Source organism: Gorilla gorilla, chromosome 19 (assembly GCF_029281585.2).
Source record: "Gorilla gorilla gorilla isolate KB3781 chromosome 19, NHGRI_mGorGor1-v2.1_pri, whole genome shotgun sequence".
Taxonomy (NCBI): domain Eukaryota; kingdom Metazoa; phylum Chordata; class Mammalia; order Primates; family Hominidae; genus Gorilla; species Gorilla gorilla.
In genome coordinates, this window is record NC_073243.2 from 44,611,523 (window position 1) to 44,635,649 (window position 24,127).

At 38.4% G+C, this 24,127-nt stretch overlaps 1 protein-coding gene and 1 pseudogene across 2 annotated transcripts in view; both read left to right on the forward strand.

Annotated features, from left to right (window-relative positions):
* TRIM23 (tripartite motif containing 23) overlaps positions 1-24,127 on the forward strand; it is a 36,442-nt gene that overhangs the window by 3,324 nt on the left and 8,991 nt on the right. For both annotated transcript variants that reach the window (XM_019013277.4, XM_063700720.1), the window contains exons 2-7: positions 2,919-3,081; positions 6,959-7,080; positions 9,302-9,580; positions 10,137-10,319; positions 11,722-11,937; positions 17,742-17,876. In XM_019013277.4, coding sequence (XP_018868822.1) covers positions 2,919-3,081; positions 6,959-7,080; positions 9,302-9,580; positions 10,137-10,319; positions 11,722-11,937; positions 17,742-17,876 — 1,098 coding nt within the window. The remainder of the gene's footprint in view (positions 1-2,918; positions 3,082-6,958; positions 7,081-9,301; positions 9,581-10,136; positions 10,320-11,721; positions 11,938-17,741; positions 17,877-24,127) is intronic.
* Positions 18,026-18,126, forward strand: LOC115931385 (uncharacterized; annotated as a pseudogene).

The window sequence follows — 24,127 nt, forward strand, 5'->3', positions numbered from 1 at the left end:
TGGGATTTCACCATGTTAGCCAGGATGGTCTCGATCTCCTGACCTCGTGATCTGCCCGCCTTGGCCTCCCAAAGTGCTGAGATTACAGGCGTGAGCCACCGCACCCAGCCTATGAATATTTTTTCTATATTTAATTGAATTTTTTTTTTTGAGGCAGGTTCTCACTCTGTCACCCAGGTGGGAGTGCAATGGCACGATCATGGCTCATAGCAACCTCAACCTCCTGGGCTCAAATGATCCTCCCACCTCAGTTTTTGATTTTTTTTGTAGAGACAGGGTCTCGCTGTGTTGCCCAGGCTGGTCTTGAACTCCTGGCCTCAAGCAGTCCTCTTGCCTTGGTGTCCCAAAGTGCTGTGATTACGGGTGTGAGCCATGGTGCCTGGCCTAAATGAATTTGATAACGTGAAACTTTCCCCTTTTTAAAAAATGTAGGATAAATTGAAGTATGTGTATATATGAATAATAGATAGAATTATACATGGATAGCTGTTCCCCAGTTGTTTGCCTTTCTCATGGGGAACCAGTGTTCCAATGTTACTGGTGTCCTATGTATCCTTCCAGGAAGACAGTACGCTTATACAACAATATAAAAAAAAATTTGCTCTTTCCCCACCTTTATGCAAAAATGAATATATTCTATTATTTTTCTTTTTGTTTTAATCATATGAAATCATTCTGTGTATATATGAAAAACTTCATCTTTCTCACTATCCTCTATAGTTTTATAGTATTATGAATGTGCCACAATTTATTTTCCAAGCTGATATTGATGTATATTTACTTTGTTTCCAAATTTTTGCTAATGCAAATGATGCTTTAAGGAGTAATATACAGATTTTGTCACACGTGTCTAGTATGCTTGTAGGATAAATTCCTGCAACTAGAATTACTGAGTTATTTAAATTTGGTAAGTATTGACAAGTTGCCCTCCATAGAAGCTGTATTGCTCAATAAACATTTCATAGCAATTAGTAATGTATGAGAATGTCTGCTTTCCCACACCTTCACTAACAAAATGTTACCAACATTTTTGATCTAATCTGAAAAAAGTATTTTGATGTAGCTTTAATTTGCATTTTTCTTTCTTTATTTTTTTGAGACCGAGTGTCACTTTGTCACCTAGGCTGGAGTGCGGTGGCGTGATCTTGGCTCACTGCAACCTCCGCCTCCCAGGCTCAAGCAATTATCCTGCCTCAGCCTCCTGAGTAAACTGGGCTTACAGGCGCCCACCACTATGCCTGGCTAATTTTTTTGTATTTTTAGTAGAGATGGGATTTCACCATGTTGTCCAGGCTGGTCTTGAACTCCTGACCTCAGATGATCCACTCGCCTCGGCCTCTCAAAGTGTTGGGATTACAGGCATGAGCCACCATGCCTGGCTTTGATTTGCATTTTTCTTATTATGAGTTAGATTGAACATCTTTTCACGTAAAGAATTTTCATCTTCTTTTCTCTGAACAATGTTATGTTTCTTATTTTTATTCATTTTTCTCTTCCCAAACCCTTATTTACATTGAAGGACTAAATTTAAATTTCTTTTGAACCATGATAAGATGCAAAGCAATTATGAATTATCACTGTATGGTGAAAGATATTTGCATCTCAAGCACTAAGTCCAAGTTAATTGTAGAGTTAGGTTTAAAATCATAGTAGATTTAGTCTGATTTCTGCCTTGGGTTTTCTGTTTTTTACCTTGTGTTGTGTGTTTGATGATGGTGAGCTTAATTGTTTTTAAATTATTTTACTGGACTTTATGTAAGCAGTAGGTACTTGGTATTTAAAATACCCAGTTCCTGAGGGTTCTTTGGTCCAACAGGGAAAGACGGGCTAAAAGACCAAGGTATTAAAGTGTTTTGGGTGTTACGGTAGACGCTTATACAGAGTACATCGGGGCCCAAAGGACAAGTATAGTCCTTTCCTCAGTGTTAGCATGAAGAGACATGAAACAGTTTCTCATGTTCTGAGAACTATAAGCTGTTGGATATAGTTGGAGCATAGGGTCAGAAGAGTATGGCAGTGAAGTAATAGGACAGGGACCAGATTGTAGCAGGTCTTGAATGACAGGAGTTTGAGGTATGATTGAATAGTACAGTGTGGGTATTTTTAAAAAATTAATGCAAGGTATGAAACACTACAAATAGAAATAAGTGCTGAAAATGCTTTATTGCTATAAATACAATTTGTTGACTATTTGTAAAACATAAACTTATGGACTTGAGAATCAGAATATGCTGATAAATGGCCTTTCTTCTGACTGACTGTGTAGCCTTGTGCAAGTCATGTGTCTGTAACTAGAGCTAGAAAGACAAACTAGTTTCAATTCAGAGCTATATTTATTGATAGAGAACAGGAATTTAAGTTTAAGATGATTGCTTTTTTTGCCTTTGTATTATTTAATGTACATTAGATAGTAGAAGATACTTGAAAGTTACTTGTAGTCTTTTCTTAACAAGTTCCTTATCATTTACAGGGGTAATTGTTATCTCAGCACATATTTTAGATTATTTTTGTTGAAATTAATGATAGTTTATTTGTGTTGAAATTAATGATGGGTTAGGTAGTTGCAGAGAAATTGCTTAAGAACCCACCTTCAGTAGAATTACATATTGTTTGTACAGATTCAGATGTAATGACTGAAATCATAATTTTCAAAAGATAACAAAGATGTTAATTTACAGCATCTTTGCCCCAACACTTAGTATTTCAAAGATATTTCATTATGATATAATTTTGACAGGATCGGTCAAATGGAATGACTTAAAAGTGATTTAAGATTTTACAACCTACATAGTTTTCTTTTCATAGAGGAATAAAGTAACAATGTTGAATCAATATATTAGGTGAATTTTCTTATATACCTAAAATATGTATGCTTTTAAAATTGTTTAAAGAGCACATCCTTCCTTTTCAAATGTTAGGTGCTAGAGTGTGGAGTTTGTGAAGACGTCTTTTCTTTGCAAGGCGACAAAGTTCCCCGTCTTTTGCTTTGTGGTCATACCGTCTGTCATGACTGTCTCACTCGCCTACCTCTTCATGGAAGAGCAATCCGTTGCCCATTTGATCGACAAGTAACAGACCTAGGTAGGAAAAGTATTTGTATGGATTTAAGATTGAAAATTGTTCATGTAATGCAAATGTCATAGGAAACAATGTCCTTCCACTTGATTTTTAGAATGATGAAATTCCCAGAAAGTTTCAGAAAGCCTAAGTTTCTATTAAGGTCAATAATCTTCAAGCTATAAACTATCTCACTCTTAGTTACTAGTTTTATTTTATCTTCTGAGATGTTTATATTCAATACTTATCTGTAAAGAGCTTTAAGACACCTGAGAAAACCGTGCTACCCTGATTCAAATAAATAAGAATGTGTATCACCGAGTGAATCGTGTGCCTGAAGCCATAAACCCAATAGAACAATGTTTTGTTTACAAATAAATAAGCCAATAATGAAAATACAGATAAGTCATTTGAGTCTCACCATGTTTTTATTTACTAATATCAAGGACAGAAGTGTTTGTAGCTTGTGATAATTACTCTTTATTTTCTGTTAAAATGAGTTTGAAGGGTTTGTGGATTTTTTTTGCAGTTTTCTGTATACTTTTAAAACTTTTCTTTATGTATTTCAAACTAAGTTATTTTCAGGTACCAGATTTGGAAATAATAGCATTTACTAACATTTGAACAGTTATTTTACAAACATAAGTTCTGTAAGTTTACTCTTTTTGATAAGGGAGTTTTCTCCAAAAGAGTTTAAGGTTGCCTTTTTTTTTCCAGGTCAGTTGCACTATCTAAGACAGTTTTAATATATTCATACTATTTTTCAAGTGGAACACATTCAAAATAATTCATCCACCAAAAAAGGAAGCAAGAGTACCTATAATTTTAGGCTGGAAGACTTTGAAATGCTAAGAAACATGGTTTTAAAATATTTTCTGGAGAAAGAAAAGGATTTTTAAGGTTTTGATGATCTTTGATGTATATAAATAGTCTATTTGCCTGACAACTAATGTAGGACAATAATAACATTATAGATAGCATTAACTTACCAGTAGCCAAGAAATAATAGGGATTGGGAAAGTCTCTGTACTTTTGTTTGGTCTTTTATTATGTGAAATATGCATATATCATACTATTTCTTTATATAAAACTATACTTAGGCCAGGTGAGGTGGCTCATACCTGTAATCCAGAACTTTGCAAGGCTAAGGTGGGTGGATCACCTGAAGTCAGGAGTTCAAGGCCAGCCTGGCCAAAATGGTGAGACCCCTTTTCTTCTAAAAATGTAAAAATTAGCTAGGCATGGTGGTGGATGCCTGTAATCCCAGCTACTCGGGAGGCTGAGGCAGGAGAATCGCTTGAACCTGGGAGATGGAGGTTGCAGTGAGCCTAGATCACGCCATTGCCCTCCAGCCTGGGCAACAAGAGCAAAACTTGGTCTCAGACAAACAAACAAAAAAACTATGCTTAAAGAAATAGTAATGTTTTTCAAATAGAGAATAGAACCTTTCTTCTACTTTTTTTTTTTTTAAAGCAGAGTGTTACTCCGTCACCCAGGCTGGAGTGCTGTGGCGTGATCTCAGCTCCCTGCAGCCTTCACCTCTGGGGTTCAAGCGATTCTCCTGCCTCAGCCTCCTGAGTAACTGGGATTAGAGGCACCTGCCACCACGCCTGACTAATTTGTGTATTTTTAGTAGAGATGGGGTTTCACCATGTTGGCCTGGCTGGTCTCGAACTCCTGACCTCAAGTGATCCACCTCAGCCTCCCAGAGTGCTGGGATTACAGGCATGAGCCACCACACCTGGCTCTTCTACCTTTTTGAAGAGCACTTTACCTTCTGTACATTAATACCACAGTGTGAAGAGTTACTATCCTCAATGTTTAACAAAACTAGAAATTTATGACAGGGAACTAGACTGAATACATCCATCCTCCTCTCTGACTTCTCTGAATCCTGAATCAGAATTTCTCTCTAGTCCAAGAAGAATATGAGTAGTTATTAATACTGTTCAGCAATATTCCTGATTTTCTTTTGCTCATATGGTGAAATTACACTTCCTTTCCCTCTTACGCATCACTGTGTGATGTTCATTGATCAGTGAAATGTAAGCGGAAGTGAAGTGTTAGCATCCAGGTAGAAGTTAATAAGAGAAGGTTTATGATTTTCAAAGTAAATTCTTCTCCTTGCTGCAGTGAGGTGGTCCAGATGGTTGGAGGCTCGGTAGCCTGTGTCCCTGTTTGTGGTCAGTGGGGAACAGAGTCTCTCTTGTCTTCCCTAATCCCTGAGATGTTGCATGAGCAAAAAATAAATCTTTGTTGTGTTAAGCCATTGAGATTATAGAGTTGTTTTGACACAGAATTAAGTGATAGAAATATTAGGCACTACCTAGTAATAATGCTGGAAGTTTATTTGTATATATTCATTATATAGTGACTGGATATTTAGAAAATTGTCAAGACTATATTTTTAAATGATCACTTAGTGTACTTCTTAACCTTTATGTAAATAGATAGAACTCAGCTTGTTGTAGAATATGTGTTAAAAATTAAGGAGAAAGCCTTCTAGGGGCAAGGCTGAGGATAGATTTGTTCAGTCCAGTTGTTTTGGGAGAACCACAACACAGAATGGCTTTTTTTTTTTTTTTTAAGAGCCAGGAGGAAGGGGGGCCCTGCAGGCAATGACTCCATCAACCTTTTATATATTTATTCATTTAATGAATATATATTAGGTGGCAGCTGTATCAGATGTTATTTGTTGCATAGGAGTTTACCATAACAAATATTCCTTCTGCTAAAGGATCTGACTTTTATTCATAGGTTCAGGAAGAGTGTGTGTGTTGTCCTGGGTTACAATGTTATATGTATTTCTTAAGGTAGGTTGGTGCAAAAAGTATTTGAAAATGCTTGTTTTAGCATATATAGTAAAAGTCAATGACAAAATAGGACTTGTAAAATTAAATGATAGAGTAATAGGCTGGGCACGGTGGCTCACACCTGTAATCCCAGCACTTTGGGAGGCTGAGGCAGTCAGATCACTTTAGGCCAGGAGTTTTGAGACCAGCCTGACCAGCATGGCGAAACCCCATCTCTACCAAAATATACAAAAAAATCAGCTGGGCGTAGTGGCACACACCTGTAGTCCCAGCCACTTGGGAGGCTGGGGCACGAGGATCGCTTGAACCCGGAAGGTGGAGATTGCAATGAGCAGAGATCACGCTACTGCACACCAGCCCGGGCAACATAGCAAGACTCTGTCTCAAAAAAAAAGTAAAAGAGATTTAAATAATTTTTTTAAACTGTGGCAAAATATATGTATAACATAAAATTTGCCGTTTTAACCATTTCTAAGTTTAGGGACATTAAGTACATTCATATTGTTGTGCAGCCTTTACCACCATAATTTTTTTATGTGTATTTAGATTTTTTTTTTTTTTTTTGAGATAGAGTCTTGCTCTGTCATCCAGATTGGAGTGCAGTGGTGTGATCTTGGCTCACTGCAACCTCCACCTCCCGAGTTCAAGCAATTCTCGTCCCTCAGCCTCCTGAGTGGCTGGGATTATGGGCGCCTGACGCCACACCTGGCTAATTTTTGTATTTTTAGTAGAGATGGGATTTCACCATGTTGACCGGGCTGGTCTTGAACTCCTGGCCTTAAGTGATCTGTCCGCCTCAGCCTCCCAAACTGCTGGGATTACAGGCGTGAGCCAAAGCACCTGGCCGAAAAATAATAAATTTTAAAGTGTGTTTCTACTTGGAAGGCTTAAGGATTCTTCTGTTTTTTAAAAGAGAGTATTAACAAAGCAATTATTTTGGTATTAAAAATGGGGAAAATTTGAATTTTAAAAATTTAGACATTATTAACTACTGAACTATATGTATTAGAAATTACTTTTGAGGTATGGGTAAAATGATTAATAGTCCATTTTGTTAGATTTAGTTTTTGTTTTTATATTTATTCTAGGCGATTCAGGTGTCTGGGGATTGAAAAAAAATTTTGCTTTATTGGAGCTTTTGGAACGACTGCAGAATGGGCCTATTGGTCAGTATGGAGCTGCAGAAGAATCCATTGGGATATCTGGAGAGGTATTGATCATACTTGGTGAAATATTTGTTACGAGCATGAATTTTTCTTTTAATAGATGCCATTATTAGCACAATATTACTTCATTTATTTCAGCAGGTAAATTTCTAGAAACACAACTTTTCATTACATTACAGTTCTGAAGGCCAACACTATTCCCAAGAGAAAAAACTAGAATTATTTGAAAATCCTATGCCTAAACTATGCTTTATGTGTGAACTTTTTTTTCCTTATCATAATTCAGTTCTACCAAGAATAAAGTGAAAAGAGGAAGAAGATTATGGAACAGTAAGAAAGATATGTAAGCAACAGTAGAGCAGAGGATGCAAAAGTAGTCAACAGTAAAACTCAATGAGAGAAAGAAAAACTCGATGTAAGAGGCCATTTAATACAGAGGGGAAAATGCCTTAAAGATAGCAGTAACTTCTGAGGGAATTGTTACTGTTATAGCTTCAAGAAAAGGTTAAACTTTGTATAGATGTACTGTCTTTATCCATACAGGTAGATGTCTAGTAAATATCAGAATCCATGAACACTGGATTTTAATAATGTAAAAGTATATTTTTAGCACTTAACATATTATTTGCATAGCTGCACATATGTACTATAGGACATGGCTTTCGTAGGCTGTTATGGGTAAAAATATATTTGGAGTAAATATCAGTTAATGATTTTGGTGATCAACTTGCAAACCACATATTTTGTGTGAAGGAAAAAAAATGTCGGATTGCTTTCACTTCTCTTTCATTAGATGATGATTTCTTTATACTAAAGTGAATCAGTGAAATGAATTTCAAACTGCAACACTCTGTTTTCTAAAAGTTATGCAGTTCTTTCTGTGCTAAATCTTTAATCTTTATTTCAAAAGACATTACTGTTAGCTAATGTTGACATTATAGTTTATAATTTATTTATTTGTCAGGTCTGGGAAACAGAAGACCTGAATTTTTATGGTACATATGTTCATTTCTCATAATTGCAAACAAAACTCTTCCACTTTGGATTCATTTTTTATTTAATGTGATAAAGAATGACACCATTGATGTATTTAAACATTTTTATTTTTGAAAAAATTTATACTAAATTTCTCCCCTTCCAATTATGGCCTTTTAATATTGAGTAAAAGTGTTCAGAACATTCTTGATTATCTGACATGTAATTTTTTATCTACTTGAAATAAGAGTAATTATTTCATAATTAGTTATTTTTTGTAATTCCTGAAAACTAGAAATAATATTTACATGCTTACATATAGGTTTTATTTATTTGTTTATTGTTATTTTTTAAGACAGAGTCTCACTCTGTTACCCTTGCTGGAGTGCAGTGGCGTGATCTCAGTTCCCTGCAGCCTCCACTTCCTGGCTTCAAGTGATTCTCGTGCCTCAGCTACCTGAGTAGCTGGTATTAGAGGCATGCACCACCACACCTGACTAATTTTTGGATGTTTAGTAGAGATGGACTTTCCCCATGTTGGCCAGGCTGGTCTCTTACTCCTGGCCTGAAGTGATCACCTGCCTCAGCCTTCTTAAAGTGCTGGGATTACAGATGTTAGCCACTGAGCCTGGCCTATTTTTTTTTTTATTTGCTTAAATCAGTGGTTTTCTGCCGTGATTGTGCAATAGACTCACCTGTGGAGCTATTAAAATAACATGGCGTATAATTAGAAAAATATATACAAGTCTAGGGTTCATCCACAACCTGTTGAAATAAAAATTTCTCTTCCAGACAGCTATGTTTTTAAAAGCTTACAGCTAATTCTGATGCATACTCCTACATTTTCTAAATAGCATTTGTGCTTCTGTCCTTCCTATACATCATCATGACAACTAATATTTAAAGCTATGGGGATGTATTTAATATCAGATTTTTGTAGTTTTACAAAAAGACTTTTGACTTCTCTATGGTTTAGTTTCTTTTGTGTAAAGTGAGGGGATTTGGTGGAAGAGATCTTTGCACCGAATATGAATCTATGAGAATAGTTCTATTTTTGGCTTCAAATTCATAACATATATTGGCCAGTTAATCTTGGAAATAGCTTCTTACCCGTAGAAATGAATGCTTCTCAGATGAGTATTGAATGACCTTTGTTCTTAATGACCAATATATTTTCATATGTAAATATTGTTCAGTTAAGCAAAAAGGATTATGGGATTCTATATTTAAAAATTCGTCATGTTATACTGATTGGGTTCAATTTTAAGGCATTAATTTTTTGTTTATCAGAGCATCATTCGTTGTGATGAAGATGAAGCTCACCTTGCCTCTGTATATTGCACTGTGTGTGCAACTCATTTGTGCTCTGAGTGTTCTCAAGTTACTCATTCTACAAAGACATTAGCAAAGCACAGGCGAGTTCCTCTAGCTGATAAACCTCATGAGAAAACCATGTGCTCTCAGCACCAGGTGCATGCCATTGAGTTTGTTTGCTTGGAAGAAGGTTGTCAAACTAGCCCACTCATGTGCTGTGTCTGCAAAGAATATGGAAAACACCAAGGTCACAAGGTATGAATTTAATTATTAATCAGTTGGATCACTGTAGCTACTTTACCAGCTCAGTATTCGTTTTCACTGACCTGGTTCTTTATTCTGAAAGTAGGGATTGAAGAAGAGTTGAGTGATGAATGATTGGGTTTGGTAGCATGAAAATAAATGAGAGATTTAATTTCTGAATGTTATAAAAAAAAAACTTCAAAGAGGCATCATGATTCTTCACAAAAAAATAGCTTTTGAGCAGGAAACAAACATTCTGTTTGCTTGCATGTTTTCATAATGCACCAGATTGTTTTGACAATATTTATGTCTGTTAGCTCTTACTTAGGATATGATTTTAGAGATAGTCTCTTGGTTTTTTGTTTAGCAATAAATGGACTTCCAAATTTTAAATTATTTCTTTGCAGTACAGTTTTCTTATAAAGGAGTGAAAGTAAATTAGTATTTTTCTGTGTCATAAAAGTCACTTGTGGCTGATGCTTTTTTGTATTAATAGGGATTTAAATAGTTTTTTATATTATTAGTCAATACTATGAGTTATTTTCTCTAATTATGGTACATTTTATAGCATTCAGTATTGGAACCAGAAGCTAATCAGATCCGAGCATCAATTTTAGATATGGCTCACTGCATACGGACCTTCACAGAGGAAATCTCAGATTATTCCAGAAAATTAGTTGGAATTGTGCAGCACATTGAAGGAGGAGAACAAATCGTGGAAGATGGAATTGGAATGGCTCACACAGAACATGTATGGATTTTTTTTCTTCTTCACTTTCTCATTCTTTTTTATTTTTCATATTTTCACCTTCTACTAAGTATTTAATGGGCAATTACAATTTGCCAGTATTGCACCAATCATTAGAAAGTTTTTTAAAAGTCTCTGTCTGTCAGGAACTCATTCATCATGGAAAAGAGAGAGTTTGAAATATCGTAACTATTTTATGGAGGAGAAGTACAGGGTGCTTTGGCATCACAAAACAGGGACAATGATTTATGGAGGTCAGAGAAGTCCTTATAGAAGAAATGGTGTTTAAACTGAGATTTGAAGAATTTCAGTCAGGGAAAAGAGCAGAACGGGGAATGAGTTGTCCCAAGAAGGGAACAATATGTTAAAATGTTTGTAAGTGAGGATTGTATATATTGTAGAGACTTAAAGAAGCTCACTGTAGTTAGAGCTTTAAGTATTGAATGGGACATGACAAGAAAAGAGGATATGGAGAGTTCAAAGCCAAATCATGCAGGATCTTGTCAGCCATGTTAAAGAGTTCAGAACTTAGTTTAAGGACAGTGATGAACCATTGAAGAATTGACATAGGAATGATATAATCAGATTTTCCTCAAGAAAGGTTGTTTTAAATGTAGAAAATGAATTGGAGGAGCAACAAAATTGGAAGCAGGTAGACCTATTAAGATGTTGTTAAAGTTTTCTAGTTAAAATACTAGAGATGTTTATGGCCTTTAATACACTAGGGTAGTGAGAGTGGACACAAGTCAATGGATTTGAGATTTTAAATAAGTAGAATAGATAGGTCTTAGTGATTAATTGTTAATATTGATTGGATAGGTAACTTGGAGATGATGAGGCATGATCAGATTTTGGGTGTATTTTGAAGTCAGCAGAATTTGCTGAGGGACTAGTGGGCTATGAAAGAGAGGTGATAATGATGACTCCGGTTGTTTTTGCTTCAACATCCTGAAGGATGGAGTTGCCATTTACCAAGACAGAGGCAATTAGGTTTGGGAATAGGGGAGACTGGAGATTAGGCATTCCATTTTGCTTGAGATGTCATTTATAAACAGTTGAATTTCCAATGTCTGTGCATTAGGGGAAAGATCTAGCATGGAGATTTATATTTTGGAATTTAATATAGATGGTATTTAAACAATGTCTCGCTCGGTCACCCAGGCTGGCATGCAGTGTTGTAATCACCACTCACTGCAGCCTTGACTTCTGGGGCTCAATCAATCCTCCCGCCTCAGCCTCCTGAGTAGCTGGGACTACAGGCACATGCCACCACGGCTGGCTAATTTTTTCCATTTTTTGTAGAGACAGGGTTTTGCCATGTTGCCTAGGCTGAAATTTTAAATATTTCACAAGTAAAATCTTTATTAACATTACAGTTGCTTAAAATTTATTTTCATTTTCTTAGGTACCAGGGACTGCAGAGAATGCCCGGTCATGTATTCGAGCTTATTTTTATGATCTACATGAAACTCTGTGTCGTCAAGAAGAAATGGCTCTAAGTGTTGTTGATGCTCATGTTCGTGAAAAATTGATTTGGCTCAGGCAGCAACAAGAAGATATGACTATTTTGTTGTCAGAGGTTTCTGCAGCCTGCCTCCACTGTGAAAAGACTTTGCAGCAGGTAGGTAGTTTAAATGTGGTTAGGGACTTAGTTGTAAGTTTAAGTAGATAATTACCAGAGGTGTACATTAGTGTGTTTTATTGATATTTTGTGTCTGCTGTATGCAGTAACTTTGTGCTTAGGAAATGGTCTGCAACCTTGAATTATTTCACTAGTATGGAATTATCAGTGTCGTTCATGTGCCCTCCCCACCATAAGCCATGGGTTCTTGAGGCCTTCTAACTTCTTGCCATTCTTCAGTTATGCCAAATCCTTTTACTCTTCTTTGCCAAGCATATATGTAGTTTTTTTTTTTTTTTTCTGCTTGGAGTGCATATATCTCTCTTTTCTAATAGTGGAAATCTTCCTTCTCCTTCAAGGTCCAGCTTAAATATTTGCCTTTCTTTGAAGCTGTCTATTTGTTGGTCTTTTTTTGAGTGCCTCTCTAGCATGTACTGCCTACCTCTGCTGTAATTCAGTGGTTCTTCACTGTTAGAGCAAACGTATGTTTTGTGATGGTTGAGATACCATAAGAAATTTGTTACCCAGTTTGCAGATGACTTACTTTTTTAAATAAATGAGATTCAGTTATTCTAACACAAATGTCAGCTTTACCCATTTGTGTTTTGGATCTGTTTTCGTAAGTGTGAGGTATAAGAATAACTATTGCCCTAGGAATTTCAGAAAAGCTGCAGTCTGTGTTATCTTCACTGATATATTGCTAATAATTGTGTTGATTTCAAATCATTGTAGGCTAAGCCTTTTACCATTGTAGAGCTTTTTCTCTTAAATATGTGATTACACTTACATGAGAGTGGTCAGTCTATAGTCTCATCAGTCTTGGGTTATCGTTTAGTCCTTACCACACTGAATTGTAACAGTTGATATGTATGCTATTTATTAAATTGATTTTCAGCTCCAAACCTACTCTTCTATCCTCTATTTTGTGATACCAGGGCTAGAACTCTACAGACCTCATAATTGTGTTGCCAGCTGGGCCCATGTTAGGTACTGTCAAGAGGGGGCATAGTTACTCATGTGAGGAGACCACCCTTCTCGGAGGTTTGAGTTTCAGCTCCATGAGCCACTCCTGCAAGTTTCTAAGTTTTAATAACTCTAACTTCTTCCTTTTATTCCTTTAGCACTGGAAGTGGTAGCTATGTTATTTCATACAATTGCTACCTCCTTAATACCTCAGAGTTCCTTTTAACCTTTTAGCTACCTAGTTAATAACTACACCTAGTTAACAGTTTTTATTTTAAGTTCTTTCTATTCAAATAATGGTGTGATTTGTGTCTTCTGATTTGACCTTGAATGACACAATATGCCTATGTGTTTTAGATGCTGACCTTGTTCATCTTTGATGCATCTTGTTCATCTTTGTGTCACTAAATTCTTTGCATCTAGATAGAAAGAGCTTAATAAATACATGTTTAACTCATGGCGGATAATGAAGCTACACAGCAAAATCAGAGTGGAGTCGTGTCCTAAATCATATGTACTTGAACACTTAAAAGTATTTTCATATTTATTTTATGAAAAAGTTTGTTCATAGTTACTGAAATATTTAAGTATTTTAGAGTTTCTGAAGTGTTGTGCCAAAATGACTGGTATATTAGTCCATTTTCACGCTGCTTTACAGATACTACCTGAGACTGGGTAATTTATAAAGGAAAGGGGTTTAATTTACAGGTTTGCATGGCTGGGGAGGCTTCAGGAAAGTTAGACAATCATGGGGGAAGGTGAGGGGGAAGCAAGCACCTTGTTTACAGGACGGCAGGAGAGAGAGAGAGAGAGCAAAGGGGAGGTGCCACACTTTAAAACCATCAGATGTCATGATTAATCACTATCATGAGAACAGCATGAGGGAAACTGCCCCCATAATCCAACCATGCCCCTCCCTTGACATGTGGGGATTACAATTCGAGATGAGATTTGGGTGAGGACACGGAGCGAAACCATATCAACTGGTAATTTTTAATGATACAGTATTATCTATGTTAATGCAAAAAAAATCAAGGTCTTGGATTCATTTTTCATATGGACCTATTAGTTTTGTTCTATTTTATAACTACAGAATACTAACCAATGTTCTTTAAAGTTCCCACTACAGAGAAAATTGAACAGAGGAATGGATGGAACATCACAAATTGATCTTCACTTCTGAGAACATAATTTAATCATCCATCCACTCTAAACAAATTATGCATCATCTAAAGTTCTTGGCATGATACTGGATGCTGAATATTTATTCATTTAGCAAATATGTATTGAGTACCTAACATATGCCATGTATTTAAAATATATCAGTGGACACAATAAGCAAAAAGCCATAATCTTGTGAAATTTGCATTCTAGCAAGAAGACAGGCAATAAACCATAACCATATCTAAGTAAGTTAATTATACTATATGTTAGAAAGTTCTGAGAGCTAATCAAAAAAGAATTCTGCAACTACATGTTTGTGTTTGTACAGCAGATTGCATTAATAAGTAGAGTAGTCAGGGTAAGCATTATTGAGGGAAGGTGAGATTTGAGCAAAGATTCAAGTAAAAAGTTGAAGGAATTCGTTCAGGCCGTAACTGGGAGAAGAACCTTCTAGTTGAGGAAATGTTTATAGCAAAAACCCTAGGGCAACATGCCTGGTATGTTTGAGGAACAGGAAAATAGGCCTCTTGACTGGAGTAGAGTAAGCGAAGGACAGAGTAATAGGAGCTGAAATCAGAGGTTAATAGAGAATTACATGTAAGGAAGGCCCTGTGAGGCATTATAAGGACTTCAATTGTTTTTTTTTTTTTTGGCCGGGGGCGGGAGGAGTGGGCTGGGGACAGGGTCTTGCTCCCAGGCTAGCTAGAGTGCAGTGATACAGTCTCGTCTCACTATACCTTCTGCCTCCTGGGCTCAAGTGATCCTCCTGCTTCAGCCTCCTGAGTAGCCTGGACTACAGGGGCAAGCCACCACATCCAGCTGCTTCTTTTGTATTTTTCGTAGAGACAGAGTTTCGCCATGTTGCCCAGACTGGTCTAAAACTCCTGGGCTCGAGTGATCCATCTGCCTTGGCGTCCCAAAGTGCTGGGACTACAGGTGTGAGCCACCATCCTTGGGTGGACTTCAACTTTTACTGATTGGGATAGGACCATTGCAGAGTTTTGAGTAGAAGAGTGACTTAATCTTCTGTGTTAAAAGGATTTTTCTGGCCTATGTGTCTAAAATAGATTGAAAGAAGGCAAAAATGGAAGGAAGGAATTCAACAGTTAAGCAGCAGTTGTAGAATTCCAGGTGAGAGGTAATAGTGGCTTGGATAATGGGGATTAGAAGTGCCCAGATTCTGGATGTTCAAAAGGATTTGTTAACAGATTGTACGTAGGGCATGCAGGAAAGAGAAAGCAATAATGACGTCAGCGTTTGTCCTGAACAACTGAAACAGTGGAATTGCTGTCAACTAACATGAGTATCTAACAGTGAGCAAAAACAGATAATACTACCGTTCTTATGGAGCTTGCATATTATTGGGAGATCTCTTTCATATAAAGACTATGTTGGTATATGTATAGATAGTCTGGAATAATATTCAAGAAACTGGAAAGTTCTTGACTTTGAGGAGTGGACCTGTATTCTTTATTTTTTTTAACAAATACATGTATATCTGAAATTATTTTTTAAACTTTTTATAGACGTAGAACATAGATATAGAAATGTATGCATAAGTATTCAGTTGGCTGAATTTTCTTTTTTTTTGGAACTAATTTATATATATATATTTTTTTATTTTATTTTATTTTATTTTTTAATTGATCATTCTTGGGTGTTTCTCACAGAGGGGGATTTGGCAGGGTCATAGGACAATAGTGGAGGGAAGGTCAGCAGATAAACAAGTGAACAATGGTCTCTGGTTTTCCTAGGCAGAGGACCCTGTGGCCTTCCGCAGTGTTTGTGTCCCTGGGTACTTGAGATTAGGGAGTGGTGACGACTCTTAACGAGCATGCTGCCTTCAAGCATCTGTTTAACAAAGCAATCTTGCACTGCCCTTAATCCATTCAACCCTGAGTGGACACAGCACATGTTTCAGAGAGCACAGGGTTGGGGGTAGTAAGGTCATGGATCAATAGGATCCCAAGGCAGAAGAATTTTTCTTAGTACAGAACAAAATGAAAAGTCTCCCATGTCTACTTCTTTCCACACAGACACAGCAACCATCCGATTTCTCAATCTTTTCCCCACCTTTCCCCCTTTTCTATTCCACAAAACCGCCATCGTCGTCATGGCCCGTTCTCAATGAGCTGTTGGGTACACCTCCCAGACGGGGTGGTGGCCGGGCAGAGGGGCTCCTCACTTCCCAGTAGGGGTGGCCGGGCAGAGGCGCCCCTCACCTCCCGGACGGGGCGGCTGGCCGGGCTGGGGGCTGACCTCCCCACCTCCCTCCCGGACGGGGCGGCTGGCCGGGCGTGGGGCTGACCCCCCACCTCCCTCCCGGATGGGGTGGCTGCCGGGCGGAGATGCTCCTCACTTCCCAGACGGGGCGGCTGCCGGGCGGAGGGGCTCCTCACTTCTCAGACGGGGCGGCTGCCAGGCGGAGGGGCTCCTCACTTCTCAGACAGGGCGGCTGCTGGGTGGATTGTCTCCTCACTTCTCAGACGGGGAGGCCGGGCAGAGACGCTCCTCACCTCTCATAAGGGGCGGTGGGGCAGAGGCGCTCCCCACATCTCAGACGATGGGCGGCCGGGCAGAGACGCTCCTCACTTCCTAGATGGGATGGTGGCCGGGCAGAGACGCTCCTCACTTTCCAGACTGGGCAGCCAGGCAGAGGGGCTCCTCACATCCCAGACGATGGGCGGCCAGGCAGAGACGCTCCTCACTTCCCAGACGGGGTGGCGGCCGGGCAGAGGCTGCAATCTCGGCATTTTGGAAGGCCAAGGCAGGCGGCTGGGAGGTGGAGGTTGTAGCATCCCGAGATCACGCCACTGCACTCCAGCCTGGGCACCATTGAGCACTGAGTGAATGAGACTCCGTCTGCAATCCCGGCACCTCGGGAGGCCGAGGCTGGCGGATCACTGGCGGTTAGGAGCTGGAGACCAGCCCGGCCAACACAGCGAAACCCTGTCTCCACCAAAAAAATACGAAAACCAGTCAGGCGTGGCGGCGCGCACCTGCAATCGCAGGCACTTGGCAGGCCGAGGCGGGAGAATCAGGCAGGGAGGTTGCAGTGAGCCGAGATGGCAGCGGTACAGTCCAGCTTTGGCTCGGCATCAGAGGGAGACCGTGGAAAGAGAGGCAGAGGGAGACCGTGGGGAGAGGGAGGGGGAGGGGGAGGGGGAGGGGTGGCTGAATTTTCAGACTGATCATTAATGTGTAACTAGCACTCAGATCAAGTACCAGAACATTGTCAGTACCCCAGTAGTTCCCTCATACTCACTTCTGGCCGCTACCTGCCTTTCCCACCATGATAAACCACTATCTTGACTTCTAATGTATATCTTAATTTTGGTTGTTTTGGTAATTAAATGAAATCATACAGTATGAATTCTCCATGCCATGTCTTCTTATACTCCACATTATGTTTGTGAAATTTCTATCATCACGTGTAGCTATGGTTTATTCTCACTGTGATGTAGTGTTCCATTTATCTATATGCTACAATTTATCCGTTCTTTTGTTGCTAAGTCCTTAAATTATTTATTAATGCTAAATTATTATTCCTGTCAAATTTACATTTAACTTCGACTACTATAATGTTAAAACTGCTTTTATTGTGAGTTGGTAATATAAGTCTCTTTTCCTTATTTCTTATAAAAAGTTTATAAGAAATATTGTTTTGCCTCTTACAGGATGATTGTAGAGTTGTCTTGGCAAAACAGGAAATTACAAGGTTACTGGAAACATTGCAGAAACAGCAGCAGCAGTTTACAGAAGTTGCAGATCACATTCAGTTGGATGCCAGCATCCCTGTCACTTTTACAAAGGTAATGTACTGTACTTTATTTTTAGGTATTTTTTCTGACAAATCATAATTGATTTACATTTCATGATAATCACCTTAAAGAGACAACCATGAAATTCATGAATTAGGGGCTTTTTAAGAAAACTTTTATCAGTGGAAAATAGAAATGGTGTGCTCACTTTGGCAGCACATATACTAAAATTGGAATAAGAAGATTAGCATGGCCCCTGTGCAAGGATGACACACAAATTTGTGAAGTGTGCCATATTTTTAAATTTAAAAAAGTAAAAATAAGAAAATATAAATGGTATATATATGGTATATATAATGAATCTTCCTGTATCCATCACCCACTTGAGCAATTATAAACTTATTTCATCTCCCCTTTTACCTACTCCTTTTCGTACCTGCAATCTCCCAGGGTATTTTGAAGCAAATCCTAATATCATATTATTTCATCCCAATATCTTATTTCATCTATGAAATATTTTAGGGTGTATCTCCAAAAGATAAGGACTCTTTTTAAAAACATAATTGGGGCCGGGTGCGGTGGCTCACACCTGTAATAACAGCACTTTGGGAGGCCGAGGCGGGTGGATCACCTGAGTTCAGGAGTTTGAGACCAGCCTGACCAACATGGAGAAACCCCATCTCTACTAAAAGTACAAAAATTTTTGGCATAGTGGTGCATGCCTGTAATCCCAGCTACTTGGGAGGCTGAGGCAGGATAATCACTTGAAACCAGGAGGCAGAGGTTACAGTGAGCTGAGATCACGCCACTGCACTTCAGCCTGGGTAACAAGAGCAAAACCCCGCCTCAAAAACAAAACAAAACAAACATAATTGGGCATGGTGGCATACCTTATAGTCCAAGTTACTCAGGAGGCTGAGGTGAGAGGATGGCTTGAGCCCAAGACTTCAAGACCAGCCTGGGAAATACAGTGAAATTCCCGTCACTTAAAAAAAAAAGCCAAAATATCATTATTACACACAAAAAAGTTTAATAATGAATCTCTGATATTTTCACTAATATTATCAACTTGTTAGTATTCAAATTTCTCAGATTGTTTTCAAAACAATTTTTTTAATGGTTGCTTTATTTTAGATACAATCCAAGCAAAGTTTCATACTTGGGATTTGGTTGATATATTTAAACCTCTTTTAAAGTGGGTTCTCCCTGATTAAAAAGTGTTCATGTGTACCATTTTGCTTTCCATTTTTAGGGGCTGGTTTTTTTTTAATTTAATTATGTTTTCACAATTATGTGAAATGTTCATGTGATCCAGAGTCAAATGTTCAAAGCAAGGTTTATTCAGAGAAATCTAGCTTTTATGCCTGGTCCTTCTACCCTTTTTACTTCATTCCCCATAGAAAATCATTTAGAATTTTTTCTTAGTTTTAGTCATCATTTTAAAAAGTATAGAGACATATGTTTATATATTTGTATGCACACCACTTGGATTTAAAAGGTGGAATACCTTACACACTTTTTTTTCCTGCTCTTTTTACTTAGCTGTACATCCTAAACATCACTCTGTAGCAGTATAAAGTGACATTTTTTGTTCCTTTTTCCAGCTGCAAGGTACTTCATTGTGAGGATATGCCACATTTATTTATCGTAGTAAAAAACACATAATAAAAAATTTGCTATCTATCTCAACCATTTAAAAATGTACAGTTCAGTACTGTTAAGTATATTCACATTGTTAAACAGATATCCAGAAAGTTTTCATTTTGTAGAACTGAAACTCTATACCCTTTAAACAGTTCCCCTCTGCCCCCTCTCATTGGTCCCTGGTAACCACTATTGTATTTTTCCCTTATGAATTTGACTAGATACCTCATATAAGTGGAATCATACAGTATTTGCCTTTTTGTGGCTGGCTTATTCCACTTGGCCTGTCATCAAAATTTATCCATATTGTAGCATGTGAAAGGATTTTCTTCCATTTTAAAGCTGAGTAATATTCCATTGCATGTGTGATATGGTTTGGCTGTGTCCCCACCCAAATCTCAATTTGAATTGTATCTCCCAGAATTCCCACGTTTTGGGAGGGACCCAGGGGGAGGTAATTGAATAATGGGGGCCAGTCTGTCCCATGCTATTCTTGTGATAGTGAATAAGTCTTATGAGAGGTGATGGGCTTATTAGGGGTTTCTGCTTTTGCTTCTTCCTCATTTTTCTCTTGCCACCACCATGTAAGAAGTACCTTTTGCCCCCTGCCATAATTCTGAGGCCTCCCGAGCCATGTGGAACTGTAAGTCCAATTAAACCTCTTTTTGTTCCCAGTTTCGGGTATGTCCTTATCAGCAGCGTGAAAATGGACTAATACAGTAAATTGGTACCAGTAGAGTGATGCGTTGCTGAAAGGATACCCAAAAATGTGCAGGCAACTTTGGAACTGGGTAACAGGTAGCGGGTGGAACAGTTTGGAGGGCTAAGAAGAAGACAGGAAAGTGTGAGAAAGTTTGGAACTTCCTAGAGACTTGTTGAATGACTTTGACAAAAATACTGATAATGATATGGACGGCGAAATCCAGGCTGAGGTGGTCTCAGAGGGAGACGAGGAACTTTTTGGGAACTGGAACGAAGGTGACTCTTGTTACTGTTTTAGCAAAGAGACTGGTGGCATTTGCCTAGACATTTGTGGAACTTTGAACTTGAGAGAGGTGATTTAGGGTATCTGGTGGAAGAAATTTCTAAGCAGCAAAGCATTCAAGAGGTGACTTGGGTTCTGTTAAAGGCCTTCAGTTTTATAAGGGAAGCAGAGCGTAAAAGTTTGGAAAATTTGCGTCCTGATTGTGCAATGGAGAAGAAAAACCCATTTTCTGGGGAAAAATTCAAGCCGGCTGCAGAAATTTGCATAAGTAGCAAGGAACCTAATGTTAATACCTAAGACCAAGGGGAAAATGTCTCCAGGCCATGTCAGAGACCTTCATGGCAGCCCCTCCCATCACAGGCCTGGAGGTCCAGGAGGAAAAAGTGGTTTCATGGGCTGGTCCCAGGGTCCCCATGCTGTGTGCAGCCTGGGGACTTGATGCCCTGAGTCCCAGCTGCTCCAGCTGTGGCTGAAAGGGGCCAATGTAGAGCTCGGGCTGTGGCTTCAGAGGGTGGAATCCCCAAGCCTGGGCAGCTTCCATGTGGTGTTGAGCCTGTGGGTACACAGAAGTCAAGAATAGAGGTTTGGGAACCTCTGCTTAGATTTCAGAAGATGTATGGAAACACCTGGAAGCCTAGGCAGAAGTTTGCTGTAGGGGCAGGGTTTGGAGGGGCCAGGGGAAGAATGATATGCTTGAGATTTTGGGTGTGCCCCCACCCAAATCTCAACTTGAATTGTATGTCTCAGAATTCCCATGTGTTAGGGAGGGACCCAGGGTGAGGTAATTGAATCATGGGAGCTGGTCTTTCCTGTGCTATTCTTGTGATAGTGATTAAGTCTCACGAGATCTGATGGGTTTATCAGGGGTTTCCGCTTTTGCTTCTTCCTCATTTTTCTCTTGCCGCTGCCATGTAAGAAGTGCTTTTTGCCTCCTGTCATGATTCTGAGGCTTCCCCAGCCATGTGGAACTGTAAGTCTAATTAAACCTCTTTTTCTTCCCAGTCTCGGGTATGTCTTTATCAGCAGCATGAAAATGGACTAATACAATGTGTATAACACATTTTGTTTGTTCATTCATCTGTTGATGGAAACTTGGGTAGCTTCCACTTCTTGGTTTACTGGGAATAGTGCTGCTGTGCACGTGAGTGTGCAAATATCTCTTCAAGACCCTGCTTTCATGGTCTTTTGGATATATACCCAGAAGTGAAGTTGGTAGATCATATAGTAGTTCTGTTTTTAATTTTTTGAGGAATCACCATACTGTTTTCCATAATGGTTGCACCATATTACAGTTCCACCAGTGGTGCACAAGGGTGCAGTTTCTCCACATTTTCACCAACACTTGTTATTTTCTGTTTTTGGATAGTAGCCATCCTGATTGGCTTGAAATGATACCTTATTTGTTTCGATATCCATGTCTCTGATGACTAGTGCCGTTAACCATCTTTTCATATAATTGTTGGCCATCTGTATATTGCCTTGAATATGTCTATTTCAGCCCTTCGCTCACTTTTTGATTGGGTTGACTATTTTTGTTGTTGAATTGTAGGAGTTCTTTGTATATTCTGGATATTAATTCCCTATCAGATCTGTGACTTTCAAATATTTTCTCCCATTTCATAGGTCAATTTTTCACTCTGTTGATTTTTTCATTTTATGCACAAAAATTGTAAATTTGATGTAGTCTATTTTTGCTTTTTTTTTTTTTTTTTTTTTTTTTTACTGTGCTTTTCATGTATCCATGAAGTCACTCTCAAATGCAGTGTCATGAGGCTTTTCCTCTGTTTTTTCTTCTAGGAGTTTCATGGTTTGGGGTCTTAAGTTTATGGCCATTTTGAGTTAATTTTTGTAGATGGTGTAAGATACACAACATCCTTTTGCATGTAGATATCCAGTTTCCCCAGCATCATTTATTGAAGAGACTGTCTTTTCATTGAGTGGTCCTGGCACCCTTGTTGAAGATCATGTGACCCTATTCCTGAGAGTTTATTTCTGGGCTCTCTCTTCTATTCTGTTGGTTTGTATGTCTCATCTTTATGCCAGTACCACATAGTTTTCATTATTGTAGCTGATATGGCTTGGATCTATGTTCCTGCCCAAATCTCATTTCCAGTTGTAATCCCCAATGTTGAAATGGGGCCTGGTTGGAGGTGACTGGATCATGGGGGCAGTTTCTCATGAATGGTTTAGTATCATCCCCCTTGGTACTGTGTTTGCCATAATAGGTGAGTTCTCATGAGATCTGGTCTTTTAAAAGTGTGTGGCACCTCCCCCACCCTCTCTCTTGCTTCTGCTCCTGCCATGTGAAATGCCTCACTCCCTCTTTGCTTTCCACCATGATTGTAAGTTTCCTGAGGCTTTCCCTGAAGCCAAGCCGATGCCAGCATCATGCTTCCTGTACTGCCTGTGGAACTGTGAGCCAATTAAACTTTTCTTTATAAATTACCCAGTCTCAGGTATTTCTTTATAGCAGTGCAAAAACAGAACAATACATTAGCTTTGTAATATATTTTGAAGTAAGGAAGTGTGAGTCCTCCCACTTTTTTCTTTTTCGAAATTGTTTTGGCTATTCAGGGTCACTTGAGCTTCCTTATAAATTTTAGCTTAATTTTTTCTATCTCCACAAAAAACATGATTGGGATTTTGATAGGGATTGCATTGAATCTATATAAATTACCTGGGCTGTTATTCATATCTTAATATTTTATGTCTTTCAATCCATGGACATGGAATGTCTATTTATGTCTTAATTTATTTTAGCAATATTTGTAGTTTTTAGTGTACAAGTCTTTCACCATCTTGGTTAGGTGTATGCCTACATATTAGGTTGGTGCAAAAGTAATAGTGGTTTTTGCCATTAAAAGTTCTGGCAAAAGCCGCAGTTACTTTTGCACCAACATAGTATCTTAAGTCTTTCACCATCTTGGTTGAGTTTATTCCTAAGTTTCTTAAACTTTTTTTTCTGTACATGTTCAGAGAAACTTCTTTAGTCATAAGCTATAAAAATGATCCCTGAAAGTATAATTTTGATGCTATTTTAAGTAGAATTGTTTCCTTAATTTCCTTTTGGGATTTTTATCGTTAATGTATAGAAATGCAACTGATTTTCATGTTGATTTTATATCCTGAAACTTTGTTGACTTTATTCTTTCTAATAGGTCTTTTTGTGTGGACTCTTCAGGGTTTTCTACATACAAGATCATGTCATCTGTGAAGAGATATAATTTTACATCTTCGTTTACAATTTGGATGTCTTTTATTATTTTTCTTGCCTAATTGCTCTGTGGGCATCTTCTTGTTCTTTATATTAGAGAAAAAGCTTTCAGTTTTTTGAGTATGATGTTAGCCGTGGGCATTTCATATATGGTGTATGTTAACTGAGGCAGTTTCCTGCTATTCCTAGTTTGTTGAATGTTTTTATTATGAAAGGGTATTGAATTTTGTTAAATGCTTTTTCTGCAACTATTGAGATGATTACATGCTTTTTTTCTGTCATTCTGTGTATTATGCTGATTGATGATGAATAATTCTTGCCTTCCAGGTATAAAGCCCATTTGGTCATGGCGTACAATCCCTTTAATGTGTGTTTTTTTTTTTTTTTGAGGCGGAGTTTCGCTCTTGTTGCCCAGGCTGGAGTGCAATGGCGCGATCTCGGCTCACTGCAATCTCCACC